We start from the raw sequence: 27,538 nt of genomic DNA on the forward strand, positions 1-27,538 counted from the left end.
AACAAATTTAAGATGCTCATATGTAATATGGCTGCAAAATAGAGCCGAACGGACAAACAACTAATGTGTTGACCCAATTGATATAGCCTGATTAAACTAAAACAACATACCAGCCATGACAAGTTAAAGGACACTTTGTTGTTAATTTTGTTTCTATTTCTGTGGAATGCTGGGTAGCCCTGCCCACAGTATAATCTTTTTGATCCAAAATCCTGCTCCTCATAACTGTAAACATCAATTTGCTTCTGATTGGCTGTGTCACGTCACGCAGCAGTTTCACGTCCAGTGTGAACAGACAAGTTGCTTGTTGTCTGGTTAAAGGTGCACTCAGTAATTCTTTTGATTTTGTTTGTGGACAACTAGTGGCAAGAGATGTCAGCGCAGCGTAGTTCTAGCAGGAAGACTAGCAGCTGTACAGCATCGCACCATTAGCTGAGTAATTCCTAGCCAATCACATGTAAGCCATTGCTTTATAAGTCTGCTCACAATCTATCACATGGCTGTTTCAGCGTGCTAACACGGCAACCTCCACCACCCCACCAGCACCAGTTGAGTCCCATCCTGCACGGGGGTAGGCTCCTCGCCCCTGCCTCCTATCTCCGGCAGGATATGATGGTTCAGAGTACAACTTCGCCAGACGGGGCCTACGTCAAAGAGAGACATTACTTTTCTGTTTTATGTTCATCAAAAAAATGTAATCTTAAATTTCACTCAAGTCTGTGAGTCTTCCTGATAGAACTGATGTTCTCAGTTGCTGATGCCATTGTAGAAATGCACAAGTTGTGGTAAGCCATGATTAATTCATTATGTGAGTGACATGAGTCCATTTTTAGGGGATTATTGGGATAAAGCGAGAAATATTTGGATGATCATATGATCTCAACATGGGAGCACTAATGAACGTGAGTTTTCAAAAATAGTACACATCTACAGTACTGTGCAAAAGTTTTAGGCTCTTGTGAACAATGTTGCATAGTGACGATTTCTTAAAAAAATTATTACATAAATAGTTTTCATTTATCATTTACATTCATGCGTTTGGCAGACACTTTTATCAAAAGTGCATAAAAGTGCACTTCTTACAGGGATAATCCCCTCGGAGCAACCTGGAGTTAAGTGCCTTGCTCAAGCACACAATTGTGGTGGCTGCTGGGATCGAACCAGCAACATTCTGTTTACCAGTTCTGTGCTTTAGCCCACTATGCTGCCACCACTCCCATTTAATGTCATTAACATTATCAGTTAACTTCATACAAAGTTCAAAAAATATTTGGTGCGACCACCTTTGCCTTCAAAACAGCACCAATTCTCCTAGGTACACCTGGACACAGTTTTTCTTGGTTGTTGGCAGATAGGATGTTCCAATCTTCTTAGAGAATTCACCACATTTCTTCTATATATTTAGGCTGTCTCAACTGCTTCTTTACATGTAATCCCAGACTGACTCGATGTTCAGTGGTGGGCTCTGTGGGGACCATACCATCTGTTGCAGGGCTCCCTGTTTGGGAGTCGAAAATGTATATTTCATATTGACACACTAAAGAATCTTAAGTCAAATGTTTTTCTGTAGTAAGTTTAGCAATTAGCAAAAAAAATAAACACTGTGTAACTCATGTCTCATTGGTTGCTATTAGAACCCTGTGTGTGTCTGTGTCTGCTCTGTGCTGGCAGGGGCAGTGCTAAGCTGTAGAGATAGCATTGCTTAAATATAATGAGGTCAATGGGATTTGTGGGGTAAGTGATGCTCTTAATATAGCATATGCATACCTATGCATGTTAGTAAGCACACGCATTTGCACACACAAACATAGGTAGCTGCCATCAGGCCAGGCGCAAGCACATTAACCCACATATGTGCTCACACACATTTCCCTAACATATAGAGTATGTGCAGATCACAAGGATGCACATGGCATGAGTCTGCAACGTGTAAAGCAATAAGGGTGGGAGTGTGTTTCAGAGAGAGATCAAAAGAAAGAAAAGAATTGGCAAATCTGGCTTTGATCCAATTCTGCCTGCCTGTTCTACTTCCGGCAAGTCGGCAACACTCTTAGAATAATGCAGAAATCTCTGTTGCTCTGTGTTTCGCTCGTTTTTCTCCTTGTTTGTCTTCATGTGCCCTATCTTTATCACCCTTTTCTTCTGCTGAGCTGTCTTTATGAGTTACCCAAACAACACAAACTCTTACAGGAAACAAATTCCCAACCAGTATTTAAGGATATTTAAAGGTTTACTCAGTTATTTTTTCTAAACAATGCACTTCCGGTCATGCCACAAGGGAAGACATACACTCTTGAGCCGATGCAAAATTGTCTTATGGTAGATGTCACTTGAGTGAATCTGCATAATGTGTGCATTACAAGGTTACTGGAGCTCTGGGAAACAACATGCCGACTTTCTGTGTGATCATGTTGATGGAACACTAGAAGAAATACAACAACGAACAATGCTGTTTTTTCAATTAAAGTGACATTTTCTGTAACAACTCATTTTGTGTTCCATAGAAAAAAGTAAGTAAAACAGTTTGGAACGAGATAACTGTGATTAAATGGTGACATAATTTAAATTGATGGGAGAACTATCACTTTTAATTAACTGATTTCTGTTTAGGTACTTCAAGGTTCAAGAATGATCTAGAGCACGTCTTCGAATTAGGTAACCAAACCGGACATACAGACAACAAGGTTGTTTCAAATTTAATTCTTCCATTTTTCAATTTGCATTCAATATTGAGCCAAATTGTATTCATCTAATAAACACAAACAAACATAACACACTAGGGCTGCACAATTAATCGAAAAACTAATCGCGATTACGGCTGCCATGATTATGTAATCGTGAAAATGACTTACTGATGTAACCTCTTCTCGCTGATGGAGGGAATGAGATGTTGTGTCGATGTAGTGACACTAGGGGTTCGCTCTTGAGAACCCCAATCACCTTTGCTTTATTCAGGAAAGGCCAATGAAAATTGGCGAATGGAATTTGCATGCCGCTCTCCGCCCCGGACATACTCCAGGAGGAAGAGCACTACGGAGGCCACATCCTACCAGAGGGAGGTTAACATATGGAGAATACCTCACATAGACTTACTGACAGGGAAGCTCACATATGTAATAAAACCACTGGGTGGACCCTATCTACAGAGAGGGTACACAGCAACAGTGGTCAAGGTAGATCCTGTAAAACAGTATGTTCTAAAAGAGTATATTTTCTCTAAAAGAGCTCACACAAACTATTGGCGTCTTTTTAAAGATGTCCTTTTGCCTTTGTGCTAATGGGTGTGGCCATTATCTCTCCTCACCGGATGGCCACGAAATCTGTCTCGAGTGCATGGGTCGCCAGCACGCCGAGACAGCTTTTGTGGAGGGATCATGTTCTCACTGTGAGAACATTCCCATGAGAACATTGCGGCTCTCTTGTTGGACAAGATAGCGCACATTATCACCTTGAAAGTGGAAAGGTGCAAATGCAAGCAATACACCCATTCGGCTGCCCGGCCTACCTGTTGTTACCCTGTAACAATCAGGTCGAAACCAGTTCTAGTCAAATCAAGTCATTTTTATTTGTATAGCACCTTTCCAGAAGTTCAGGCATTAACAGAAGATAAAACTGTAATGTATATAATGTCTTAAGAGTCATCACTGTGTAGTTTGATAAAATACTATTGTGAATTGTGTTTAAAAATAAGTAATTAAATAATAATTGAATTTCTAACCCCAGTGAGCAAGACAAAGGCGACTGTGGCAAGGAACACAAAACTCCACAAGCTGTTGGTAAATGGAGAAAAATAAACTTGGGTGAAACCAGACTCACTGTGGGGGCCAGTTCCCCTCTGGCTAACATCATGAATATAATGCCAATATTACTTATGTATAGTGCAAGTCATGGTTTTAAATTATTAAACTATTTTAGTTATTAAACTAAAAGTGTTAAGGGTCAATGTTTAAACAAATATTTTGTATGAACTGTAAGATTAATGATTAATGTCTTCCATCCTGGATTAACTGCAGAAGTTCACATAGATGCAATTGTCCTTGTTAGATGGCTGAAAAAGGGTTTTGTAGGCAATTCATTGATAGTCTATGTATTCCATTTCAAGAGTGTAGTCCATAATTATAGCAAGGTGATGCAGGCAGAGATCAGTGAGGTGCATCGCAGTTCAACCTGGCTGGTCATTTCGGTGAGGTCTATCCTAAGTCCAAGGTTCAGGCAATGGCATATGAAGTATCCCATGTCTATTCATTGGAGTTACCATCAGTTCAACCTCTGTAGTCCAACGTAATATTCTGAAGTGATGTTTGGCTGGCACTGGCTGCATCATCACACAGCAACACATAGTAGTAGAGTCCAACACGAAGCAGGAATGGAGCTGTATCCAGCCAGTTCTGGTGACCTCAGGATAGGAGTCCCGAGGTTGATACAGGTAAACAAATAAAATAATATTAGCATAGATGCCATTCAATTTATTGCAGAGTTATAGATCATGATCACTGTTTCTGGTTCCAACAAACTAAACTAAAGCTGCCTAATTGTCCGTTAAAAGATAAATTAGGTGTATGCCTGGCTAAATAGATGAGTCTTTAGTCTAGACATAAACTGAGTGACTGTGTCTGCATCTCGAACATTGTTAGGAAGACTATTCCATAGTTTAGGAGCCAAATATGTAAAGGATCTACCTACTTTTGTGGATTTTGATATTCTAGGAACTATTAACAGGCCAGAATATGAACGTTATGGAATATAGTGTGGTAGATGGTCACTTAAGTACTGCGGAGCTAGACCATTAAAAGCTGTGTACGTAGTTAACAGAATTAGAAAATTAATATGAAATTTAACTAAATTTAAGGTAGCCAATATAACGATGATAAAATGGGGCAAATATGATCATATTTCTTGGTTCTTGTCAGCACTCTGGCTACTGCATTCTGAACCAATTGAAGTTTATTTATTAATTTTGCTGGACATCCTCCCAGAAATGCATTACAATAATCTAGTCTTGAGATCATGAATGTAAGAATTAGTTTTTCGGCATCAGCAACAGAGAGCAAGTGTCGTAATTTAGCAATATTTCTTAGGTGGAAGAATGCTGTCCTACAAAATTTTCTCTTGTCACCCGGGAGGTGAGTGGCTTGCAGAGACTTCAACGTCTGCTGACTCCAAAGGAGGAGGTGGGGGGCGAGTTGTGACATGTGACGTGAGTGTATAAAGCAATTTCAGGTGCAATATTCTTCACAGCAATTTCCTTTCATGTGAGGCCATTTTGATGCAAATGATGATGGCTGCACACATTTCTTTAGAGTAACCATATGAACCTCACTTCTTCCCTCCTTTTATAGCAATCTGGTCATTTTGTGCCAGGGCCAAAAAACTGTGAAATTTGGGTTTTTGTGATAAAGTAAATATTTTTGGCCAATTAAGCTTTTTGCAATTATTTAAAATGCATCTGATCACTGCACAATAATCTAGAAACAATGTAAATAAACACCACAACAACGGAAGCAGAAAACTTTGCAAAACACAAAATTGGTGTCACTGCCAATACTTTTGGCCACGACTGTAGGTAGAAATATTTTGTCATGTGAAAAAAAATCACAAAATGGAGAAGATCTCTTTAGACCCACAAGACCATGTGAAGATTTACAAATAATAGATTTTGTCATATCATTAAAAATCTATATTTTGACATTTTAATGGAAAGGCACATTTGGTTCAGGTCATTTAGTGCAACCATGGGAAAACTTCTTGATATTCTTAATTCATAATATTTGTAAAAATATTTTTCACCTTGAAACGTACGTTTGGAAAGTTGTGTACACTGTATTCAAGGTGCAACGAAACAATTTTAATACATTTTACTTGATGGTTGTACCACATTATATTTTTAAAGTCATAAAATATTTTTGTACAAAATGCTATTTGTAAAAAAATTGCGCCACTCGCATCCCGCTCGTTAACCGGTAAATCTTCCAGGCCCTGGCTGTCGTGAGCGCGAAGGAATGAGGAATGAGGAAGCTAATCTTTTATTGACAAATAGGGTGCTGGGGCCCAGAAAGCACACAGCGATGTAGCGAGGTACTCATCTCGTGCTGAAACGGGTGGAAGTGGGGCCCATGTGCTCACCTGGGTCAGGCCAGTCAGTCGCCTCATCCCTTGGTTTCCTGTCTCAGGGCCATTTCGAAGCCCGTCCGGGGTTCTGGGTGGCCGGCTGATGGGCAGGTGGTACCGCCTTCCTTTGGGAGGATCTTCTTCTCAGAGGCCGGTGTGCAGGCTTCGGTGGTGGGGGAGCCGGGGCCGGTGCCGCAAGAGGACGGCCCTGGCAAGAGGCAGGCAAGGCGTGGGACTTTGGAGGCCTGTAGGTGGCTGAGTTGTGCTGCGACAGAGCATGTTTGATGGCCTCTGTCTGCTTCTTCACCATCGAGAACTGATGGGTGTAGTCCTCGACAGTGTCGCAAAGAGCCCCCCTTGGGAGATGCATCGAGAAAGTGAACCTTTTCGGCGTCATGCATCTCCGCCTGATGAACCTGCAGGATAGCCATGGCATGCATGGCGGAGGCGGCCTGACTTGTGGCATCAAAAGCCTTTGCCAATAATGACGAAGAAACCTTACACGCCTTGAAAGGGAGCCTTGGTCGATTCCTCCAGGTGGCTGCATAAATGCACTGCCACAGCGCGCTCTACCTGGGGAAGTTCGACATATTCCTTAGCTGCTCCACCGTTGAGGGTAGTTAGGGTGGACGAGCCCGCAAAGCATGTACAGGCCTTTGTGAGTGCCTCGTGCACTTCTGGGAAGAAGGGCACTGGGGCGGGCCACGGCCGTGAGTTGCTCTCCAAGCCCAGAAACCAATCATCCAACAGCGAACGCTCAAGGCAGGGCGGAGGGTTCCACTCAAGCCCGATGTTTGCAGCCGCCCAGGCAAGCACGGCTGCCAAGTCAGCGCCTGCCGAGGGCGGGAGCTCAGAAGATTTGTCCACTTCCGAAAGCAGAAGCCCACCCTCTGCTGCAGCTACCGATAACTCACCCTCGTCGCGAGCCCTGAACGAGACATTTAATCCACCCTGAGGCGGTGCTCGCCGACCCTGCCGTCTGAGTTTCAACCCAGGACGGACCGAGCCGGGAAGCAGCTGTGGTGGTTCTCTGCTTCACAAAGAAGGAAGAATAGGAATGTTCTCACAGTGAGAACATGATCCCTCCACAAAAGCTGTCTCGGCGTGCTGGCGTCCCAAGCACTCGAGACAGATTTCGTGGCCATCCGGTGGGGAGAGATAATGGCCACACCCATTAGCACAAAGGCAAAAGGACATTTCAAAAAGACACCAATATTTTGTGTGAGCTCTTTTAGAGAAAATATACTCTTTTAGAACATATTCTTTTACACCTGTGAGGGAAAGCACAACACTCAACCGTGTGAGGGATATGCGGCGTAATTCCAGCAGCAGACAGCAAGGTGACGGGACGAAAACACACATGCTCTGAAGAACAAGTCTGAGTGAATGGTGTACGCAATCTCCTTTTATACCCCTATGTCCACGGCAGAGAGCGGCATGCAAATTCCACTCGCCAATTTTCATTGGCCTTTTCTGAATAAAGCAAAGGTGATTGGGGCTCTCAAGAGTGAACCCCTAGTGAGTGACAGACAGGGAACTGATGATTACAGCGTTCCATTTAAGTCTGCTCCTGTTTCGTCAATTGTTTCTATTTACAATGTATTTTTGCAGTGGTTGAGTATTCTAACATGTCCGTTGAGCAATGAAATGGCAATAGCCAATCAGAGCCGCTTAAATTATTCCTCCGTCCTATCAGGAATTAACTGATCCTAATTCACTAGTTTTAAACCTTCTGAATGCCAAGATGCTTGCTTTATGTTCCACCTCTGTTCGCAGTGGCACATGAAATGAATACTGAAGAAACATCACCTGACACTTGAAAAGAAGCTGTAGAGCAAGAGCGAAAAGCACTTTGGAATTATTTTGGATTCATTGCATATTGCACCGCTCGCTTTGAACGTAGATGTTAAATACACTGCAAATGAGCAACACAACAAAACAAAAACACTCCCGTTCTAATCAAGGTAGACGCGGTTGAAAAACATTAGGTATTATGCTGTTTACACGGCTTTGTTTTTAATGAGAGCTTTCATGAGTATGCAGAACTTGCACAGCATCATTGAGCTTGCGTCGAAATGCAGATCTCAAACAGTGTAAACCTACAGTGAGTGACGGCAGACATTGTAATGGAAGAGTTTGTGGCGTTGCTTGATTTCTGTGTACAATTTATAAAAAATATATTACATTTATTAAAAATGTTTTGTCATGTTAATAAGTAGGCCAATGTGAATGTGATTTGTACAAAATAGCAATAAAGTAATTTAGCTTAACTGTTCTTAGTTTGTTTTGGAGGCGTAGCCACCATAAAGAATGGCATAAATAACGTATTTCATGAATCGCCGTCATTGTTATTGCATCTGATCTAATAAGACCCATTTGCCACGCAGCTGGTATAAGTACATTTAACAATTTCACGAATCGCACAAACTCCAATGGCAAATGACTGTTTTTAATTTCCAAAGTGCAACCACTAATGCCAAAAATTATCTAACGATGATCTTACATGAACAAGATCTAACGGAATGAATGGGCACCTGTCTCACCATCATAGTAGTTAATGAACGCAGTAAGTAACTTGGTCAATTTAAATCGGCTGTTAATACGTTTCAATATTGAATATGTCATATTATTTACTGTACGTGGACTAATAATTTAAGCAGTAATTTAGCAATAATTAAATGTATTCTATTTCTTAAATGTCCATTTAAAATAATTTTTACATGGCCTAACATTATGAAACATTATTACAATATTTAATGCTTAAAAGAAACTGGAGCGCAGCTCATATCCACCATTGGATAAACCGCACTGTTGCTTACTTTGAGACGTCACAGTAATTTAATATTTTAATCGACATTAATAATTGCGATAACAATATCAAGGGCAATAATCGAAAATTGTGTTTTTTGCTATAATTTGCATAATGACTTTCCATAGACATAATGGTTTTTATACTATACAAACTTTATATTATGTCCCCTAACCCTACTCCTACCCCTAAACCTAACCCTCACAGAAAACTTTCTGCATTTTTGCATTTTCCAAAAACATAATTTAGTATGATTTATAAGCTGTTTTCCTCATGGGGACTGACAAAATGTCCCCACAACGTCAGAAATTTCAGGTTTTACTATCCTTATGGGGACATTTGGTCGCCATAAAGTGATAAATACACGCTCACACACACACACACACACACACACACACACACACACACACACACACACACACACTGCTCACACACACACACACACACACACACACACACACACACTGCTCACACACACACACATACTCACTAACAGCATCAGACAATTTATGACTATGGCATTCCACACGTCCATGTTATTGATTGTGCCACTGTTGCTCTGCATCAATACAGACATCAGTTAGCTTGCTGATACACCCAGAATCTACAGGACTCTCATTAAGTGAAACTGGACTTATCTATTCTCTCTACACTAAGACCAACACAAATCATTCACGTTTCCTTAGCAACCACACAACATAACAGCACCAGCAAGGCCTTTTTAACAAGTCCCAAGCAACCGCTAGATATATGGCCCTGTGTTTGGCTAATCAATAAAGAAAGAGCAAGAGGAACAGGGAGGATAGATGTTGTTAAATGACACACTAGTCATTAAATGGATAGTTCATACAAATATTAATATAATTTACTAAAGTCATTTGTGCAGTGCTTTTCACAATACATACTGTTTCAAAGCAGCTTTTTGGAAAATCGTGTTGTGATGTCTTAAATGTCTTAAAGTCTCCATTGAGCAGTTTCCTAGTGGGAAATTTTTTTATTGAATGTCAAGCCTAAAATTTGTTGTCTTTAGGCCACTAGTGGCATGACTCAAACCTCATGTTGTTTCAAACAATGACTTTCTTTCCAGAAGCACACAAGGAGATGCAGAATATTAACCTCATTCACCAGTCATCATCATTACATTCATGTTCCATGGAAGAAAGTCACATGGGTCATTTAAAACAATAAAACATTTGAAATCTCATGAACTTGTTTTTCTGCTTACCACAAAATTAATGAAAAAGCTTTGCAAAAGGAACATGACCTTGAACCAATACTTTCTCAAATTAAGTACCTTGAGTCTTACCTTGACAGCGCAATTTCTGACTTCTGCTTTGCGATGTCAGCTGCCTTGTCTGCCACTTCTACCACCCTGTCCACTTTCTCACGGATCTTGCTGGCGCGTAGCGGTATGAGGTTCTTGCGTTTACCACTGACAAGTACATTCTGTTTGTACTTGCCCTCTTCCTTGGTGCCGTCAGGAAAGGTGGTGCATCCGTAGCCATGCCTTTTGTTGCCCAACCATTCACCCTGGTACTGCAGTCCGTCGGAACGGCGGCTCACCCCACAGCCAGTCCTCTTGTCATTCTTCCATTCGCCGGCATAACTCTCGGTGGTAGTGGCATCCACGTCGTCATCCCCCACCGGTGACTCCCCTTCACCATCCCCCAGGCTGATGGTCGAGTTGATGTCGGATGCGGCTGAACTGACAGTGCTCATGCCAGCCTCGCTACGGAAGGAGCTCTGCTTGCTGCGCTGGCTGGCTAAAGAGCTCTTAGACTCTGATTTTCGCAACTTGAGGCCACTCAGGAGTGAGCGGCGAAACAAGCCCTTCTTTTTGTTTTTCAATAGCTCAGCCTCACTGTGGGCCATCAGCACAAAGCCTCCGCGGGACACTGCTGGGCTGCCCGCTGCTAGGACACCTCCGCTCCCTACTCCGGCTACAGGCGCCCGATCGCCAGTCAGCAGCGCTGTGCCGTTACTGTGCTCGGAACGTAAAGAGTTTATGGAGGTACGCAGAGGTGAATGGATGATGGCTGCCATGCCGTATGGAACACTCTGCCGTACACCATAGCCGTGCCGCATACCGCCCATCCATTGGCCTTGGTATGTACCTACAATAAAAAGTACCAAAAAAAAAGAGAGAGAGAGACGACTTCAGGCACCATGAATCAACAATATACTTGAGAATGAAGATTGCTGTTTCGTGCAAGATTTTGCTGAACTGCAGCAGATGCAAGCTGTAAAACCCAGGGTTCCCCTGCTGAGTCTGCTGCCCTCATGTTTCTTTAGAGTTTGGAGAGTTGCCTAATGTTTTCAGCTCTTTACTCTTCACAGTTGCTTCGTGACAATGTTGTGAAAAGCACAATATAGAGAGAAATAGACTTTTACTAATAGGCTTGGACTTGCCTAGTGGTAGCAATGGTAACAGAGGCAAATTTTGATATTCTTTAATGCTTTTTGGGTGACCAGGCAAAGTTCCTACTAACTCATTACCATGATACACATACACACTAACACGTTTTAAGTGGAAAATGCTTACCATTTCCTAACATCATCGTTTTTCAAAACTATGCAGTACTAGAGAGAGTTTTCAAAAGTTGTCATTTTCAGTGGAGTAAAATGCTGTTCCAGTGTGGATGTGAGCCATAAACGTAGCAAAATCAGTGCATTTCCAGCCAAAAATGGGTTAGGGTGGATGTGGCCTAAGTGTCACACTTTCTACAGAGTATCCCTGATCCTAAACCACCTTTATAGTTTTGTATTGAAATTAAAAATATTTCTATCAAAAGTCCAAAGGGATCTTTTGGACCTAAAATGATCTATAGTACGGTCACTGAACAAGTAGGTCAAAATATCTCTAAAACCTTGAGATTGTGTGATATCCATTCGATTTGATAAAACAGGTTTAAAAATGAATTTGTTTAAGAACCAACAGTCAAGGTCCAAATAAGACAACAACAATGTTGCTAGAATCATTGAAGGTTTTGAAAAGATAATTACCTTTTTACGTGCCTTGAAGCAATAAAAGACAAGAAAGATCATGCAATTCACATCTCGATAATATGTTTTTGCATTTTGAGTAACTCAGTACAGTAAATGTAGTAAGTGTTACTCTAGGCACAAACAGTAATAATCCACGTGAGCTCAATAAATTGCTTGCATTGCTTTGGTGCACTCTAACAGTACAAAAAACAAAGCGAAATGGACAAGAAACAAAGTGGAAGAGGCATCTCTGACTTCAGAATAGCTTCAGTATTGCTTTACGTCTGTCTGTTTGTCCTGTTGTTCAATTGATTTTCTATATGAACATGCGCAAAGTAGGGCCACGTGTTTTAGATGCATTTAAACGTTAGTTAGAAGAATTTAAACTTTTAACAATGTGCCTCTAGACTGTTCCATTTTAATGCAACATTTTTAGACACTATAAGTTAGACACTGAAGGCACACTACAATACAACTCTCGGTACACTTTTGTGATGACTTGTAGCATTGCCACCAACATGGTCAACATCATTAATAGCAAGCACAGTAATTGCTATAAAACACAGGAAGAGCCATAATAGCAGCAGTACTTGAAGTGCTTTTGGCAGCCATGATCTCCAGACCTGGCCCGTTACTTCTCTTATTGTGATAGAGGTCCCAGGGGACTGAGTATTCATCTCATCTATCTTCATGTCCATGAGGTATCACAATGTCCATCAGTTTAACTGCCAGCCATGTTATTTATTGGTGAGTGTGCCTGCAAAATACTGGAATGTTGCATTCTGTAAAATTTCCTGGCAGCCTGATCTTTCTGCCAGCAGTCTAGATGGATCACCATTTTGGATTTTTTATTAAGTGACACGGCTGACCAATAATCGTAAGGTTCTTGCAGATGATAAGAATAGCGCTGATGGGGCCCTAATCTGAAACTGGTGTCACTAGAAGAAAACGTGAATTTTAATACCTACAGCTGTTGCATCATTACTGTTTCAATGTGCAGTAATGGTTTACTTATAGTTGTCTCTATTAAGCTGGAATCAGAGAAAGAATTTAATAATGGAAAAACTTTGAAAAACAATGATTTGGAATTTGTTTGCAATGTCACTGCAAGGTAGGCTAGCAATATCTGCTTGTGAGTTACATTTGGACATAGCTTGGAATATTATGATTCCATATAGAGATGAGCTTTTAGTTTAGATTTCTAGTTTGTGTCTTTATCTAGGTTTTCTGCTCTCACACTTACTACGGTGTTCAGTAGCAGAATACCTCTGGTGCTGAAATCTGGGACAGCTCTCTCTTTCTCTCAGAGACAAGTTGAATGGCTTGTGCTCAACTAGCAAAGGTTTTATAGACTGACACACTCATATTCGTGATCCACCTGATTTGTCCTGTACTCTTTCCCGCTCTATGAAATCACCTCTGATGTAACCACTATTCCTACATGCTGATGATTCATCCTGGCCAATATTCTAGAACATGATGGCACTATTACTGTGGAAGCCACACACACACAGAGCTCACTGTGCTACTTCCGTTATCTTACCATATCTCCCACCTTATATTCCTTCATGCCCACTTTTCTTCTCCCTCATCCCTTTTGTCTTTACAATATAAGCTTTCTCTTCCTGTTAGCTACATGCATACACATTCAGCCGTATGAACGCCCCCATTCTCTCTGCCTGTATTGATCGAACTCTGTGGGTTGGTATGTCAGTGAGGGTTGCTGGATGGCTCTATGGGGCTGGAACCATGTATGGTGGATTTTCCCAGCCCCCCACATAAATGTACGTACTCTCCTGGCTCGCAAACAGCCTTGCCATCCGTCCATCCGTCCATCCATCGATCTGTCTGTCCATCATGTTGAATATTTAGCAATCCAACATGTTGAATTATCTATCTGTCCATCCATCCATCCATCCATCCACCCATCCACCAATCCATCCATAATGTGCTAATCAATCAGTATTTGAGAAGTCATCAGTGTACGTTTTTCTCTAAGTTACAACACAACAGTTAGTGTCTCCGCGGGGAATATGGAGACTTTGCCTTCCAAGGGTATTATTATATTATATTATGGATTAATTTTATCAAAAGAATGATACTTGTAGATGGAGAGTGTTAGAGTAAGAACATCATTCTGATGTTGTGCTCTACGGAGAGGCTGACAGTTGCTGGCTGATTCAACATCTGGCTGATTCTTGCTTCATATTGTCATGCAGCAGCTGTGTGATATGTAGATCAAATATAGGCAAAAACTGATGGGATTAGCTCTGAAAATTCCCATACAATTCCCATTGTAGTTCTTACACACACACAATTTTTCTTTCACTATCTGCTACATGCATATGCTCATGGGGTACACAGAGATATTGCTTCAATGGTTGTGTGTGTGTATGTGTGTGTGTGTGTGTGTGTGTGCAAAGTTGAAAGACTACATATTATGTGCAGAATTGATATTCTTGTATGAAAATTCTGGCAATATGTTCAAAGGTCTGAAATCTTCTATCTATATCTTGAAGTCAACATGAAAAGTTTGCAGCCTGTTTTACTAATATAATCTAATTTCAATGAGGAGAAAAATGTGGGTATGATTTGAACTTATCTGTTCCTGTTTAAGATGCTACAAAAACATGCTGAAATGGTCAAACACCTCCATTTAGTGCATGTTTACGGAGAAAAAAAAAACTATTGAAAAACAGTGTAAACAGACACAAAAGCAGGATTGATGTGAAAAGTCTCACTCAAAATTTTTAATTTTTAATTATATAAAATATAATTATATAATATTATTGTAGCTACAATCTACAAAAGTCCATGATTTAAATAATCAATTTTATATTTCACGATCATGAATCTCTGCACACTCACTGTATAGCAATTGTTTTTGTTGATAACCCTTAGAATCTACTGAAAAAACAAGGACAAACCTAATAGGTAGTTAAATGGATTATAGAATGAGAGAGAATCTTTTATTATGTTGCATTGGCAGGCCCTGCAGAATAAAGGGTGTCTGACAGTGATGTAAAAATGCTGACGTCTCTAGTGTTCTGATTGATTGGCACAGCGTTCGCACTGACACGAGACTTCTGAGTCTGGCAGTCTAAGGACAAGTTCCGCCCACCAGCTGAAAGTAACTGTTTTGAGCACTATGTCTTCCTGTTTGAAGTATGTGGAGAGGTAACGTGAACTTCATTAGCCTTTAGGCAACGGACACAGTCCCAAGTAACAGTGACTGAAATTAAACCGTGTTCATATATTCTGACTAAGATGTGCAAGAAAAACAAGACTGATAACACTTTACATTATAGTGTCCATGCTGCACATATTATATATAATTTCAAACATATTTTTATAGTACCAATACATACTAGGGTTCAAAAGTCTGAATCCACTTGGATTCGGTCCATTTTTTATTTCTAAATAAATTGTATATTAGCATATAACCATTTGAGTGAAAAGTTGAATTTTAAAAGTAAGAATTTTATAATTTATTAGTATTTCATATGTCACCCTTTTGCTTTAACCTTGTGCAACCCTATGCACATGTGTATGATGTATTTGGGCTTCGCTATACGCAACGCATAATTAAACCGACTGAATACTGTTAACAGCACTCTAGACTATCATTTAAGTGTTCCCACAAAAGTTGAAAAACATATTAGTTCATTTAGATAACTGTGGGCTATTTTGCTTAATTTTAATATACATTTAGTTATGGTTTATTTTGTTATCACTGTACAATATGGTTCTATTCATTAACATTAGTAAATGCATTCCTATATTCACTGTGCTTTTTCACACTGAGAATCAACGGGTTCATCTAAAACCTGAAAAATATTGCTTTGAGGCTATATATCGAGTTAGGATGTAAATAAGGTGCGTTTCTACCTGAGACCAGTGCAGATAGAAAGCATACTGGAGGTTAAGTAATTCACTAAACAGGGAGCAATGGAGCAAGGGGACTTCCTATAGCTTTCTATGAAGCTAAGTCCATTCACTCCTACAATTCCGACTAAAAGTTCAGTTTCAGGTAGCAGATGATGTTTGGACCACTCATACATGTTTGGCACATGGGATAATGGTAATCAGTACAAAGATTCAGAATTTAACATGGTTGGCAGTGATTGGATGATGCTGGCCATAACTTTGAATCAGAATTATTTATTCAGTTTTACAGATAATCAGCTGTAATGTCTGTAAAGTCTTAAAAACATGAAAAAATAAAATATTCTGAAAAAATAAAACAACAAAAAAAGAAGAAAGCTGACTTTCTATAGCTTGGCATTATTTAAAATGTCACAATTTAGCCCCTTAAATCATCTTGTGTTCTTCACTGGAAGCAAGGAAATCTGACCATTTGTACAAAGGAGTTAACATGGTCAGTGTCACAAATTTGCAGATTAAATTACCGGGTAATGACTAAGAAATCTTAAATATTTCTAATTCATTTTAAGTCATTATGTTTCTGTCATATTCCCTGTTGTTGTTTTTTTTGGGTCTTGTCTCTTATGTTGTAATTCTTGTTTAGTTCCTGTTTCCTGTTAATATTTGTAGTCCTTAGTAGTTTCATTTTATGATTGGTTTTCCCTTGATTGTTTCCCCAGGTGTTCCTCATTCCCTGATTGTTTCCCCAGGTGTTTCTTGTTTTCCCTTGTATATTTAAGCCTTTTTCCCCCCTGGTTAGTTTGTCAGTCTTTGCATACTGTTGGATGCTCTGTGTCTGGGTCCCTGTGTTTTGTTTTCATTATATTCTGAGTTAGTTTGTTTATTCTTCTGGAAATAAAGCTGTGTTTAGATCCTCATTCTTTGCATGCCTTGTCACAGTTTCTTTGTTATATATATATATATATATATATAACACCTTGTTTATTTCTAGGTTTAAATAAAATGTTGAATTACTTAAATTCCAGGGTCAGATTTAGAGAATTGTCAGAAATAACAGGGGCTTAGGGCAAAATGCCACTGATGCCATCGAAATATTGAGAATTTAAGGTTATCAATTGATAACAGTATTTGCCATAAAATGATGGCACTGTATATTTTGTGTTTGGTTATAAAAAAAATAAAGACCTCTAAAAAGGTACAAAATGCCCCTTTTTTGGCCTTTAATGGAAAGTTTATTTCTGATACTGGCAGCTTCGCAAAATAATTACATTAAAAGTATATTACAGTATTACAATGTAAAAACATGCAATGTAATGTAAAAAGTAACGCAAAGTCCTCGGAACAAAGAGAGGTGTTCTCTATGTTTTATGCAAACACCACAGGGTACCAAATGCCACTATTTGCTTGCAGATAATCGCTAGGAAGCCACATGTGTTACACTAGATTGATTTTGTGTGCACAAGAGAGGTGCTAATCTTTTACAGAAAGCTGTTTGCAAACAATTTTTTCTCACATCGATCCATAACTGAAATAATTTTTCACTGTAATGAAACGGGAACAACTGGGGAAGAAATCAACAGCTTGTACAGCACCTGTTTATAAAAAAAAAAAGTGGAACTTAGATAGGCCTACCCAAATTTTTAGGCCTACCTAAACAATGTCTGTCCACCTTTGACATTTAAACAGTAGTTTATTAAAGGTTGAAAAGAATTGTTAAAGTGTCCCTTATGTACATCTCCCCAGCGAGGTCATACAGGGGAGGGAAAGTGAAATCTCTTGAGGTACAAACACATGCAACCCAATGGTCCTTTGATAATTCTGCAGGTAATCATAAGAACGTCTCATTAAAAGAGACGGCTAAACAGTTGAATTAAATAAACAGCATGACAGACAGACCTACAGTAATGAAGAAAATTTGTTGTTAGATAATCATTATGAATTCTTCTCTTGTACTACTATGATATCGTGGGAAAGCTCCACTTGGGGAGAGAGAGAGAGAGAGAGAGAGAGAAAAAAAAAACAGTCACGACATTTGTGTGCTGCTGGCGCTCTCCGTGGTTCTGAAGATTAGAGTGGGAGTATTTGCTGCCTGTTTCAGTGGGTTTTATACCCTCCTGAGAATCAGCAATTCATTTTTGTTCACTATAGTGGACATCAGTTTTTTGTTAAACTCTAATACCACTGTTTGAAGTCTTTGTTGTATCTTGAAAAGGGCATCCTGGCCTTTGCTTTCATACAAAATATTATAATACAGTTGAAGTCAGAAATTTACATACACTTTGGTTGAAGTCATTCCAAAAATGTTTAACCATTCCACAGATTTCATAATAGCGAACTATAGTTTTGGCAAGTCGTTTAGGACATCTACTTTGTGCATGACACGAGTCATTTTTCCAGCAACTGTTAAACAAGTACACAAGAATCTATATCCACAGTAAAACGAGTCCTATAGCGACATAACTTGAAAGACTGCTCAGCAAGGAAGAAGCCACGGCTCCAAAACTGCCATAAAAAAGCCAGACTACAGTTTGCAAGTGCACATGAGGACAAAGATATGACTTTTTAGAGAAATGTCCTCTGGTCTGACGAAACAAAAATGTAACTGTTTGGCCATAATGACCATAGAAATGTTTGGAGGAAAAAGGGTGAGGCTTGCAAGCCGAATGGGTGTGGCAGCATCATGTTGTAGGGGTGCTTTGCTGCAGGAGAGACTGGTGCACTTCACAAAATAGATGGCATCATGAGGAAGGAAAATTATGTGAATATATTGAAGCAACATCTCAAGACATCAGCCAGGAAGTTAAAGCTCAGTCACAAATGGGTCTTCCAAATGGGCAAGGTATACCTCCAAAGTTGTAGCAAAATTGCTTATGGACAACAAAGTCAAGGTATTGGAATAGCCATCACAAAGCCCTGACCTCAATCCAATAGAACATTTTTGGGCAGAGCTGAAAAAGCATATGCGAGCAAGGAGTCCTACAAACCTGACTCAGTTACACCAGTTCTGACTGGAGGAATGTGGCAAAATAGTAACAAAGTGTATGTAAACTTCTGACCCACTGGGAATGTGATGATAATCATAAAAGCTGAAATAAGACAGGAAATGTTTTCTACAATTAAATGTCAGAGATTGTGAAAAACTGGGTTTAAATGTATTTGGCTAAATTGTATGTCAACTTCTGACTTCAACTGTATATCGAATGATGTAATAATTTTGTTAATATAATAAATTATAAAATAAAACTTTAACTTTTTTTTTGTAATTTGCTTTGACCAAATACTATGATAATATAAATGGCTAAAGGTCTCAGAAGATTAGTTGGTAACACTTTATGGGTTAACATGAACTAACAATGAACAATAATCTTACAGCATTTACAAATAGTTGTTAATGTTAATTTCAACATATAATAATTTTGTTACATTTAAATTAGTTTATGTTAACATTAGTTAATGAATTATAAACTAACATGAACAGAAGCATTTTGATAAATAAACATTTACCAAGATTTATGAATGTTGTAAAAGAAAATCACTGTTCATTGTTAGTTCATTATCTAATGTAATCTAATAGAACCTTATTGTAAAGCGTTGCCTGTTAATTTGTTGAGATATCAAATAAGATATTCCAGGTTTCTTGCTTTGTGTACTAAACAAGTCTATTTGAACATGCCAAGAGTGAATATACAATGATGAGTGTGAGCACTCTCTGAGGACTCAAATGTTAGTATTAATCAGAAGAACTGAATCACTGTACAGCTTTGAAAATGGAGCACTTAAAATTAAAACACAAAAACTGACAATCTTGTCTCAGACTTTGTTAGAGCTGTCTTTGATTTGCTATCATACTATATGCTGTGCATATGTACACAGCAGTAGTCTTCTCTGTGCCTGGGACGTCTCACATGGGTCACATGGTTATGTGATTAGTTGTCCTGTATTGGCATTCTATGATTCCAGCAAACCACATGTCAAAACGAATTCGCTTGCGTTTCTGCCGGAGGCTCATGAGATGCATTGTGCAACTGCATGGGGCACACAGAACGGAAATGGTTAATGCGGAAAGATCAAAGACACGGAAACATCACAGGACAGATTTAATCACGTGCCTTCCCCCAGGCTGAATTTATAATCGTTTCTTTAACACTGCACACTGATCTGTTTCGAAGTTGAATACGTCTTGTTTTCCCTTTTTTATCTGACATTGTTCTGAGGCTGTATCACGATCAGCGATCTATCCATCTACACAAATGACAGTATTCGTGGCTCTGTTGGCCAAAATATCCTACATACAATACTAAGTAGAATTCATGCCAGGAAATGGCAGTCTCCCACAAAGCAAGCAGAGAGTGTTTGGATCGGTTCTTCCATGAATTATTAATCTCTGTCTTTTTCACCAAGTCAGCAATTGCACCTCAGAGTAATTGTTGCATGTGTGTGTGTCTGTGTGAGATTGGGGGGAAGTGAGGGACAAGCTTTCAGAGAGTACACATCTGTTATCCATGCTTATTGCTTGTGGCTTTAAATCCAGGACAGTGCATTTACTAGCTTTTTCAAAATGAGACCAGTGTTTGTAGCCATATATATTTAAACCAAGGTACATCTCTCATTCATAATCTGTGGTAAGATAAAATAATAACTAATGGTGTTCTTACCAGCCTGATCTCATAAAAATAATTTGACTGTGGTGACATTTTTGCAAAATGACATTACATGGTTCATTAGACGTATCGCGGCAGATGCGAGGTGAAATGTCCACTGTGTGGCGCTAAAAGAGTTACATTTTCTCCCAAACAGCTTTAAGGTTAATGCTCTGTCAAGTTTAAATCATCAAAACCTACCCCAAACTACCCCAACCCTTAAACGTAAACGATAGTGAATTGCAAAACACAATTGCTGAAGCAACCATGTTATAATTTTGTGGCCTCAGTATGGGCAGTATTCTACGCAAGACATATTGAATTTCTATCTAGTCCAAAAACGATGTGGCCGCTCTCATTATAATTTGTAAAAATATGTACAGAGCAAGTGTACTATGTCGGAAATGCAGTAGCAATCAAGTATTTTATTATTATTATTATTAACTTACACTACAATTCTGAACATAGAGTGGATTTTTTTATCTGACCTGTTTCTCGTGTAAGGCAACAGCACTTCCAATGGCATTTTTGCACCCTTGAAAGGCACTGCGTAAAGGGGAAAATTTCCCCCTTTTTCTGCACGACCAAAAGGGTACCTTTAAATTTGTGAACGCACCCCTGCTGCCCCCCCTTCTGTGCATGCCATTGTTTTGTGGTGCTTCTATGACACTGTTGTTTTACATTCTTGACACTGCATTGCAACTGCAATGCTCTATCAGCCACAGTGAAACTTGATCACAGTCAAATAAGCTTGCAAATGTAGTTGGTTATGTAATGCAAATGTTAAAATGTATCGCCTTAAGTCATGCACTGTAGTGAGGAGCAGGGTGAAAAGTGTTTATGAACTAATAATCTGAAGTTTTACTTGTGATTTGTGTAAAATATATTTTAGTGCCTTTAGTATTTATTTGATAAAATAATTAAGCAAAAAATTAAGGAACATTATAGTTCCTTAACCAACCAGGACTCATGTGATTCAATGAGTCCTGGTTGGTTCTAACCTAATGTAAATCATCTATTGGCCAGTCATCATAGCTTGTTAGTTGCCTCGCATGGCAGGTCATGAGTCCAGGGGTGACTCTGCCATGATGCAAAACAAATGTTTTTATGGCTTTGTCAATATTACCAATATAATACCATAAAAGTGTTTTCACACAATGTATTCTGTAAATGGGGCATAGCGAATCCCACAATTCAAAATAAAGACACACTTAAACAATCATCCTTTGAAAATGAAATTACCAATGTTTGTAGAATAGCATACTTCCACCTAAGAAATATTGCTAAATTCCAACACATGCTCTCTGTTGCTGATGCCAAAAAACGAATTAATGCGTTCATGACCTCAAGACTAGATTATTGTAATGCATTACTGGGAGGATATCCAGCAAGATCAATAAATAAACTTCAAATTGGTTCAAAATGCAGAAACCAGAATGCTGACTAGAACCAAGAAATATGACCATATTAGTCCCATTTTATCGTTGTTAATTGTTCCTAGAATATCAAAATCCACAAAAGGAGGTCCTTTTCATATCTGGCTCCTAAACTATGGAATAGTCTCCCTAACACTGTTCGAGTTGCAGACACACTCACACAGTTTAAATTTAGGCTAAAGACTCATCTATTTAGCCAGGCATACTCCTATTTTATCCTTCAACTCACAATTAGGCTGCTTTAGTTAGGTCTGCCAGAACAAGAAACCAGAAACATTGATCTTGATCTATAACTCTGCAATAAATTGAATGGCATCTATGCTAATATTCTATTTTTTTCCCTACATCAACCTCGGGACTCCTATCCTGAGGTCACCAGAACTGGCTGGATCCAGGTCCATTCCTGCTTCGTGTTAGACTCCACTACTACATGTTGCTGTGTGATGATGCAGCTGGTGCCAGACAAACATCACTTCAGTCTATTACGATAGACTTCAGAGGATGAACTGATGCCAACTCCAACCATAAGACATGGGATACTTCATATGCCATTGCCTGAACCTTGGACTTAGGATAGACCTCATCGAAATGAATGTTGAAGCCATGAAACCATGTTAATACATGTCTGATACTTTTATTTCGATTTGCTTTTGGGTTGAGTAGAATGAAACTTTTTAGAGGCCAGATTTATCAGCATTTGAAAACAAGTCTTAGTCATATAAGGTTGCTGAGAATTGCTATATATTTAAGCTGCATGGACATGATGCCATTGCTAGCCTTGGGCATTACAGAGCTCCGCATTGATGTATACAAGTACTATAATCTCTAAATTCTGAATAATCATTAGGGCTAAATTCAGATCCGCTGTAAAACCAAATATGTATCGTCCTTAGTGTGATGCCATTCTCTGTATAAACATAATCCATATGGGGCTGACAGAGGGGTTAAACATGTCATGGCATGTTATCAAATCAAAGATTATTGCATATGATTAATGTTAATAACTTAAAGGATTGCATACAAGGATCAATTCAAAGCAGGCCAAAATATGGCAGTTTATAATTAAAACAAATGCTATTTTTACAGTAATTTATCAAATATATTTTTTTTTTACTATGAAAGTCTCTTCTTCATCAGAAGCCAAAATAAACTAAACCTCAGTAACCTGTCCTCAGTGTGGTGGGGAATTCAGGTCATAATGTGAACAGATGCTTTAACACGTGTCAGCTGTAGTGTACTCAGCCATGGTGCTGAGAGCTGATAATGCCACTATTACCTCTCTTTGACCAATACACCACCACCTCTATTTTCTCTCCCTTCTCTGGCTCTTTTTCTTTCAATCTCTGTCTTCTCTGACTGCTTACTGTGGTTGTGATTAAGTGGCCCAGATTAGTACCAATGTAAGTAAACACCATTAGCGAGTCAGCCAGCCAATCAAAATGGGGAGCACTGAGTCTCCAGTGACATGCTGACCTGCGTCTGTGTGCGTTACCACAGAAACTTGCAGTAAAAGACACACAGGCAACACTTCCATAGTGCATGGAGATTAAGAGAATGAAAAAAGGAGGAGAGGTTATGCTACTCCACAAATAGATGATATGTTGATATAGGTATGCCTCATTTACCAGAACTCACACTGACATCAACTTACAGGGATAGTTCAACCAAAAAAGTACATTCTTGCATCATTTATGTTTAAATAAAACATATGACTTTCATTCATTGAGTAACTCTGTAAGTGAATGGTGACTGATGCTAACATTCTGAACAACATCTCCTTTTGTGTTTCATCAAAGAAAGTCACACAGGTTTGGAACAAAATGAAGGTGAGTAAATGATAACAGAATTTTAATCATTGGGTGAAATAACACTTTAAGTATGTTTCCTCACATATTTACTTTCAACTACATTTAGGTCTTATATGAGGAGACAATAATCAATATATAAATAAATCAAAGCACTGTACCAATCTACGCACACCAACTCTAACATTACCTCCCATCATTTAGTAAACTGCAGCTTTACTAGCAAAGGCACCAAGGCCAACTTTGTTTTCAAAATAGTTTGTCTAGAGATAGCTCAGCTCAGGTGACGATGTTTGGACAAGCATGCATTTACATTGACAACTGTGATTCAGCAAGTTAACTTTACTCAGAGAGGTTTAGTATAATCATGGCCTCTGTCTGGAAGCCATTCTTTCTCTTGGACAGCTAGAGTGAGGCGATTGCATCTGTGTTATGTCAAGTTACACTATAGTTGTGCTTGTTTCAAGTAAATGAGCCTCAGGTCTAAATGTTACTTTCATGGCCATTTGTCTCTGTCACTTATGTGGCCTTCACATTGGATTCCACCAGAGGTAAGTTATCAGACAAAATTTCTGTTTCAAAAAACTATTGTTTTGGCAGTACACCGGAAACCATATATACATACAGCTCTAATGGGGTGTTCCGGCATTTTGTCAAGAGCTTTTGCAAGACTTGCAGGTTGACTGGGATCTCTCATTGTTTCTCTTACTGCCTCACTGTCTTCCTCTTGCTCTCTAGATTTTAAAATTGGCCTTAATTTGAGCCTCCAGATTTATATCCTCTGTAGCTTCTAGAGAATGGAGGAAATAGCATGTCAAAATGATGAGGGCAAGAGGATGTAAAAAAAAAATTTAAAAAAATATTGGAGGCAACAAGTCAGAAAGTGATGGGTGGTGAGCAAATTTAAATCACAAGGAATTTTACAAATTTCTATCTCTGCAGTCAGACATGTCACACTGTCCACATAAACACTACAAAGTTTCAAGAGTGACAACAACATTTAAATGTGGGAGTGAATCCCCTAAATTTTCTATTCATGTGTGTAAGAAATACAGGAGTTACCCAGAATTGTGATGATTGACCTGTGATAACCGTAAAAACTCTGCCATGTCTCGCACCTGGGAACAAGAAACACGAATGCAACTAGTTTAACCCATTGTGTATGCTATTTTTGATATCATCCACCAGAGATTCATTATCATCTGGCAATGTTTAGTTGGCTACCTTCAACAGAATTGCTGTTTTGTTTATGTGCGACAAGAAGCTACTGTTAAACAGAGTGCACGCTTTCTTTGGGCTGTGATGTACAGGCTACCCGAGACCGCAGGGCTGATGAGAGGAACTACAGTGAAGAGAGACTGAAATGTGTGGGTGAAGACACACACACCTCTGTTAGTGTGATTTGCATCACGCATCTCACACGTGCTATTGATCATGTCATTAACAACTAGTTGTTCAGTTCTGTTCTGTAAACACTATGTGGAATTTATAAAAAAGTTTGGTTGTCACTACCTTCATTTTTCAGGAGCTAATTTCAGTTGTAGACTGTGGTTATCATTCCAGCAAATTTCCGATCTGTGTGTGTACAGAACAGGATTAAAGACTAAAAGGTGGACAACTGTATTTAGCTGCAATGTGCACGTGGCGACTGTGAATTTGGAAAAGGTAGGCTGAATGTTCTGCTTCTGAAATTGGTCTGTGCTTTCGATCAACATGTCGCTGAACATAAGGGCACATCTGAGCTCCATTTTCCAGGTAAAATGTCCACCATATGGTGCGAAAAGTGAGTTGTAAATGTAATTTGTTATACAGAAAACAGGAATGCACATTTCATTAACTCTACCCCCTAACCCAAAACTCAAACTTATACCTAGCCGTCAGAGTAAAAAATATATATTTTTAAGTGAAAATGCAACCTCTGAATCGCACACACACCACTGTTTATGTGGTTAAATTACTTCTTTGTTCTCACAATAGTGACTAGCTTTCAGTAGTGCTACAGGGAAAGGTGATTATGTTTGAATTTATTCAAAAATATTTGATGGGGGATGGTGCTTGTCAGTAGTTCAGCAGAATGGGGATGATATCAGGATACTTGAACTTTTGGAAGCAGCATGTCGATTTCCTTTATGGTCATGTTACTGCTGTAAAAGTGTTTGCATGAAGATGATGGTCCATATGTCAGACATCATATGACCTACAAAGTGCTTAAATAACTTAATTGAAAGACTTGAAACTAATTTGAACTCAAACACTCTAGCTAATCAAGTTAGACATTAGACATTACCTCCATCAGAATACGTCTCCGTTCCATACCCATCCTGTAGGCCGTTGTTCCACGTACCCTCATACTTGCTGCTGGTTCCTGTGCTCTCCCGTACACCGTAGCGTCCCTTAAATCCATGTGTCCACTCACCCTTATAAACCCACTTGCCCTTGTTCTCAACTCCAATGCCATGACGCTTGCCTTGTGCCCATGTCCCCTGATAGGTGTTCCCACTGGGCCAGGTATAGATGCCCACCACCTCAAAGCCGTGGCTCCAGGAGCCTGCATACTCGCCTTGGCCCTTGGGTCCTGTGCAGATTCCATGGCCATGGGCCTTTCCCTCTTCCCACCCTCCACAGTATGATCCCCCATCATCAAAATTGAACCTGCCTCCAGTGGACATGCATGAAATAGGTTTTGGCAAATACCCCGAACCTCAAAAAGAAGAGAAAAGCAACGAAGAACCAAACAAAATCAGTCTTGAAAAAGAAGCCAGGGTTTTGGTGGAGAACACTCCCTTTAAAGATGATAAAAAACTATGAAAAATGTACAAAGAAAAAAAGAAAAAGAAAAGAAAAAAGCGCCCTCCTGGGGAGTAGTCCCCTCCTGTCAGACCAGGCAGGAGTAGCTTGAAGCTTCTCAGACCATCCTTCTCCAGGAGTGGAGCTTGTTATTCATGAGTTGCTCTTCTGCGGCTGCTTCTCATTGCTGAAAGTGGGCCCACACCAGCCATGCGCCTTGTTCTACCGATACCAACGCAGCAACAATTCTCTCTTTTCCAGTGCTGTGGCCCACTCCTCCTTCCTGCATCCACACAGACCCCCTGTGCCAGCACACACCTACCCTGACTCCCACTGTCCCTCTCTGGGGGTTTGAGCTATTTCACTTCCCCTCCCAGTTGCTGAGACCACCAGGCTCCACCTAGAAACCTGTGAATCTTCAGAACATTTACCAACGCATTCCTTTTCCAAGGAGCTTGCTCTGTGTTTTGCCAAATCCCCCTGACATGCTGATGCCACACAGGAAGATGTGCAAGAGCAACAAGAAAAAAAAGTGGTGGATTCTGCGAGGTTCAGTCTCCGTCAGTAAGCGTCAATGCAGTCTCTATCCACACACAATCACATGCATATATACGCACGCTCTCTCCAGCACAGGCGGAGTGCACAGCTTGCTCGCAAACAATCTGATGTGATTAATTCCTTATCTGGTCACTGTTTTACCGTTCTCTTTCCTCTGCTCTCTTTTGGTCTGTATTAAAATTCTGTGCTCAGTTTGACTGCAGGTGTGAAAACCAGATTAATTGTTCCTGATTTTTCTTCTTCTATACTTCCTTGACTCCAGAATGTTGTCTGAATGATTTTCATGTGTCACTGACTGTCTTTTTCTCTGCCGTTATCTTTTTCTTCCATATTTCTCTCTCTCTCCTACACTGGTGTCTCTCAAATCTGCTCATTAGAGATGGACTGTTCCAACATAGCTAACTCCCCCATCTCCTTTCTCTCTCTCTCACACACATAATTTAAAGAGACATGCACTGCTTTAATACACGTTGCTCTATCTCCCGCTCTATATCCACCACAGGGAGAAATGATTGCTTTTCCTAA

General features: G+C 39.6%; 1 protein-coding gene across 2 annotated transcripts in view; it reads right to left on the reverse strand.

The window, feature by feature from the left end:
• Positions 1–27,353, reverse strand: part of LOC127637906 (junctophilin-3-like) — a 44,828-nt gene extending 17,475 nt beyond the window's left edge. For both annotated transcript variants that reach the window (XM_052119148.1, XM_052119149.1), the window contains exons 1-2: positions 25,956–27,353; positions 10,224–11,031 (exon numbers count right to left, since the gene is read on the reverse strand). In XM_052119148.1, coding sequence (XP_051975108.1) covers positions 10,224–11,031; positions 25,956–26,337 — 1,190 coding nt within the window. In that variant the 5' untranslated portion in view covers positions 26,338–27,353. The remainder of the gene's footprint in view (positions 1–10,223; positions 11,032–25,955) is intronic.
• Between the last annotated feature and the right edge of the window lie 185 nt (positions 27,354–27,538).

Source organism: Xyrauchen texanus, chromosome 46 (assembly GCF_025860055.1).
Source record: "Xyrauchen texanus isolate HMW12.3.18 chromosome 46, RBS_HiC_50CHRs, whole genome shotgun sequence".
Taxonomy (NCBI): domain Eukaryota; kingdom Metazoa; phylum Chordata; class Actinopteri; order Cypriniformes; family Catostomidae; genus Xyrauchen; species Xyrauchen texanus.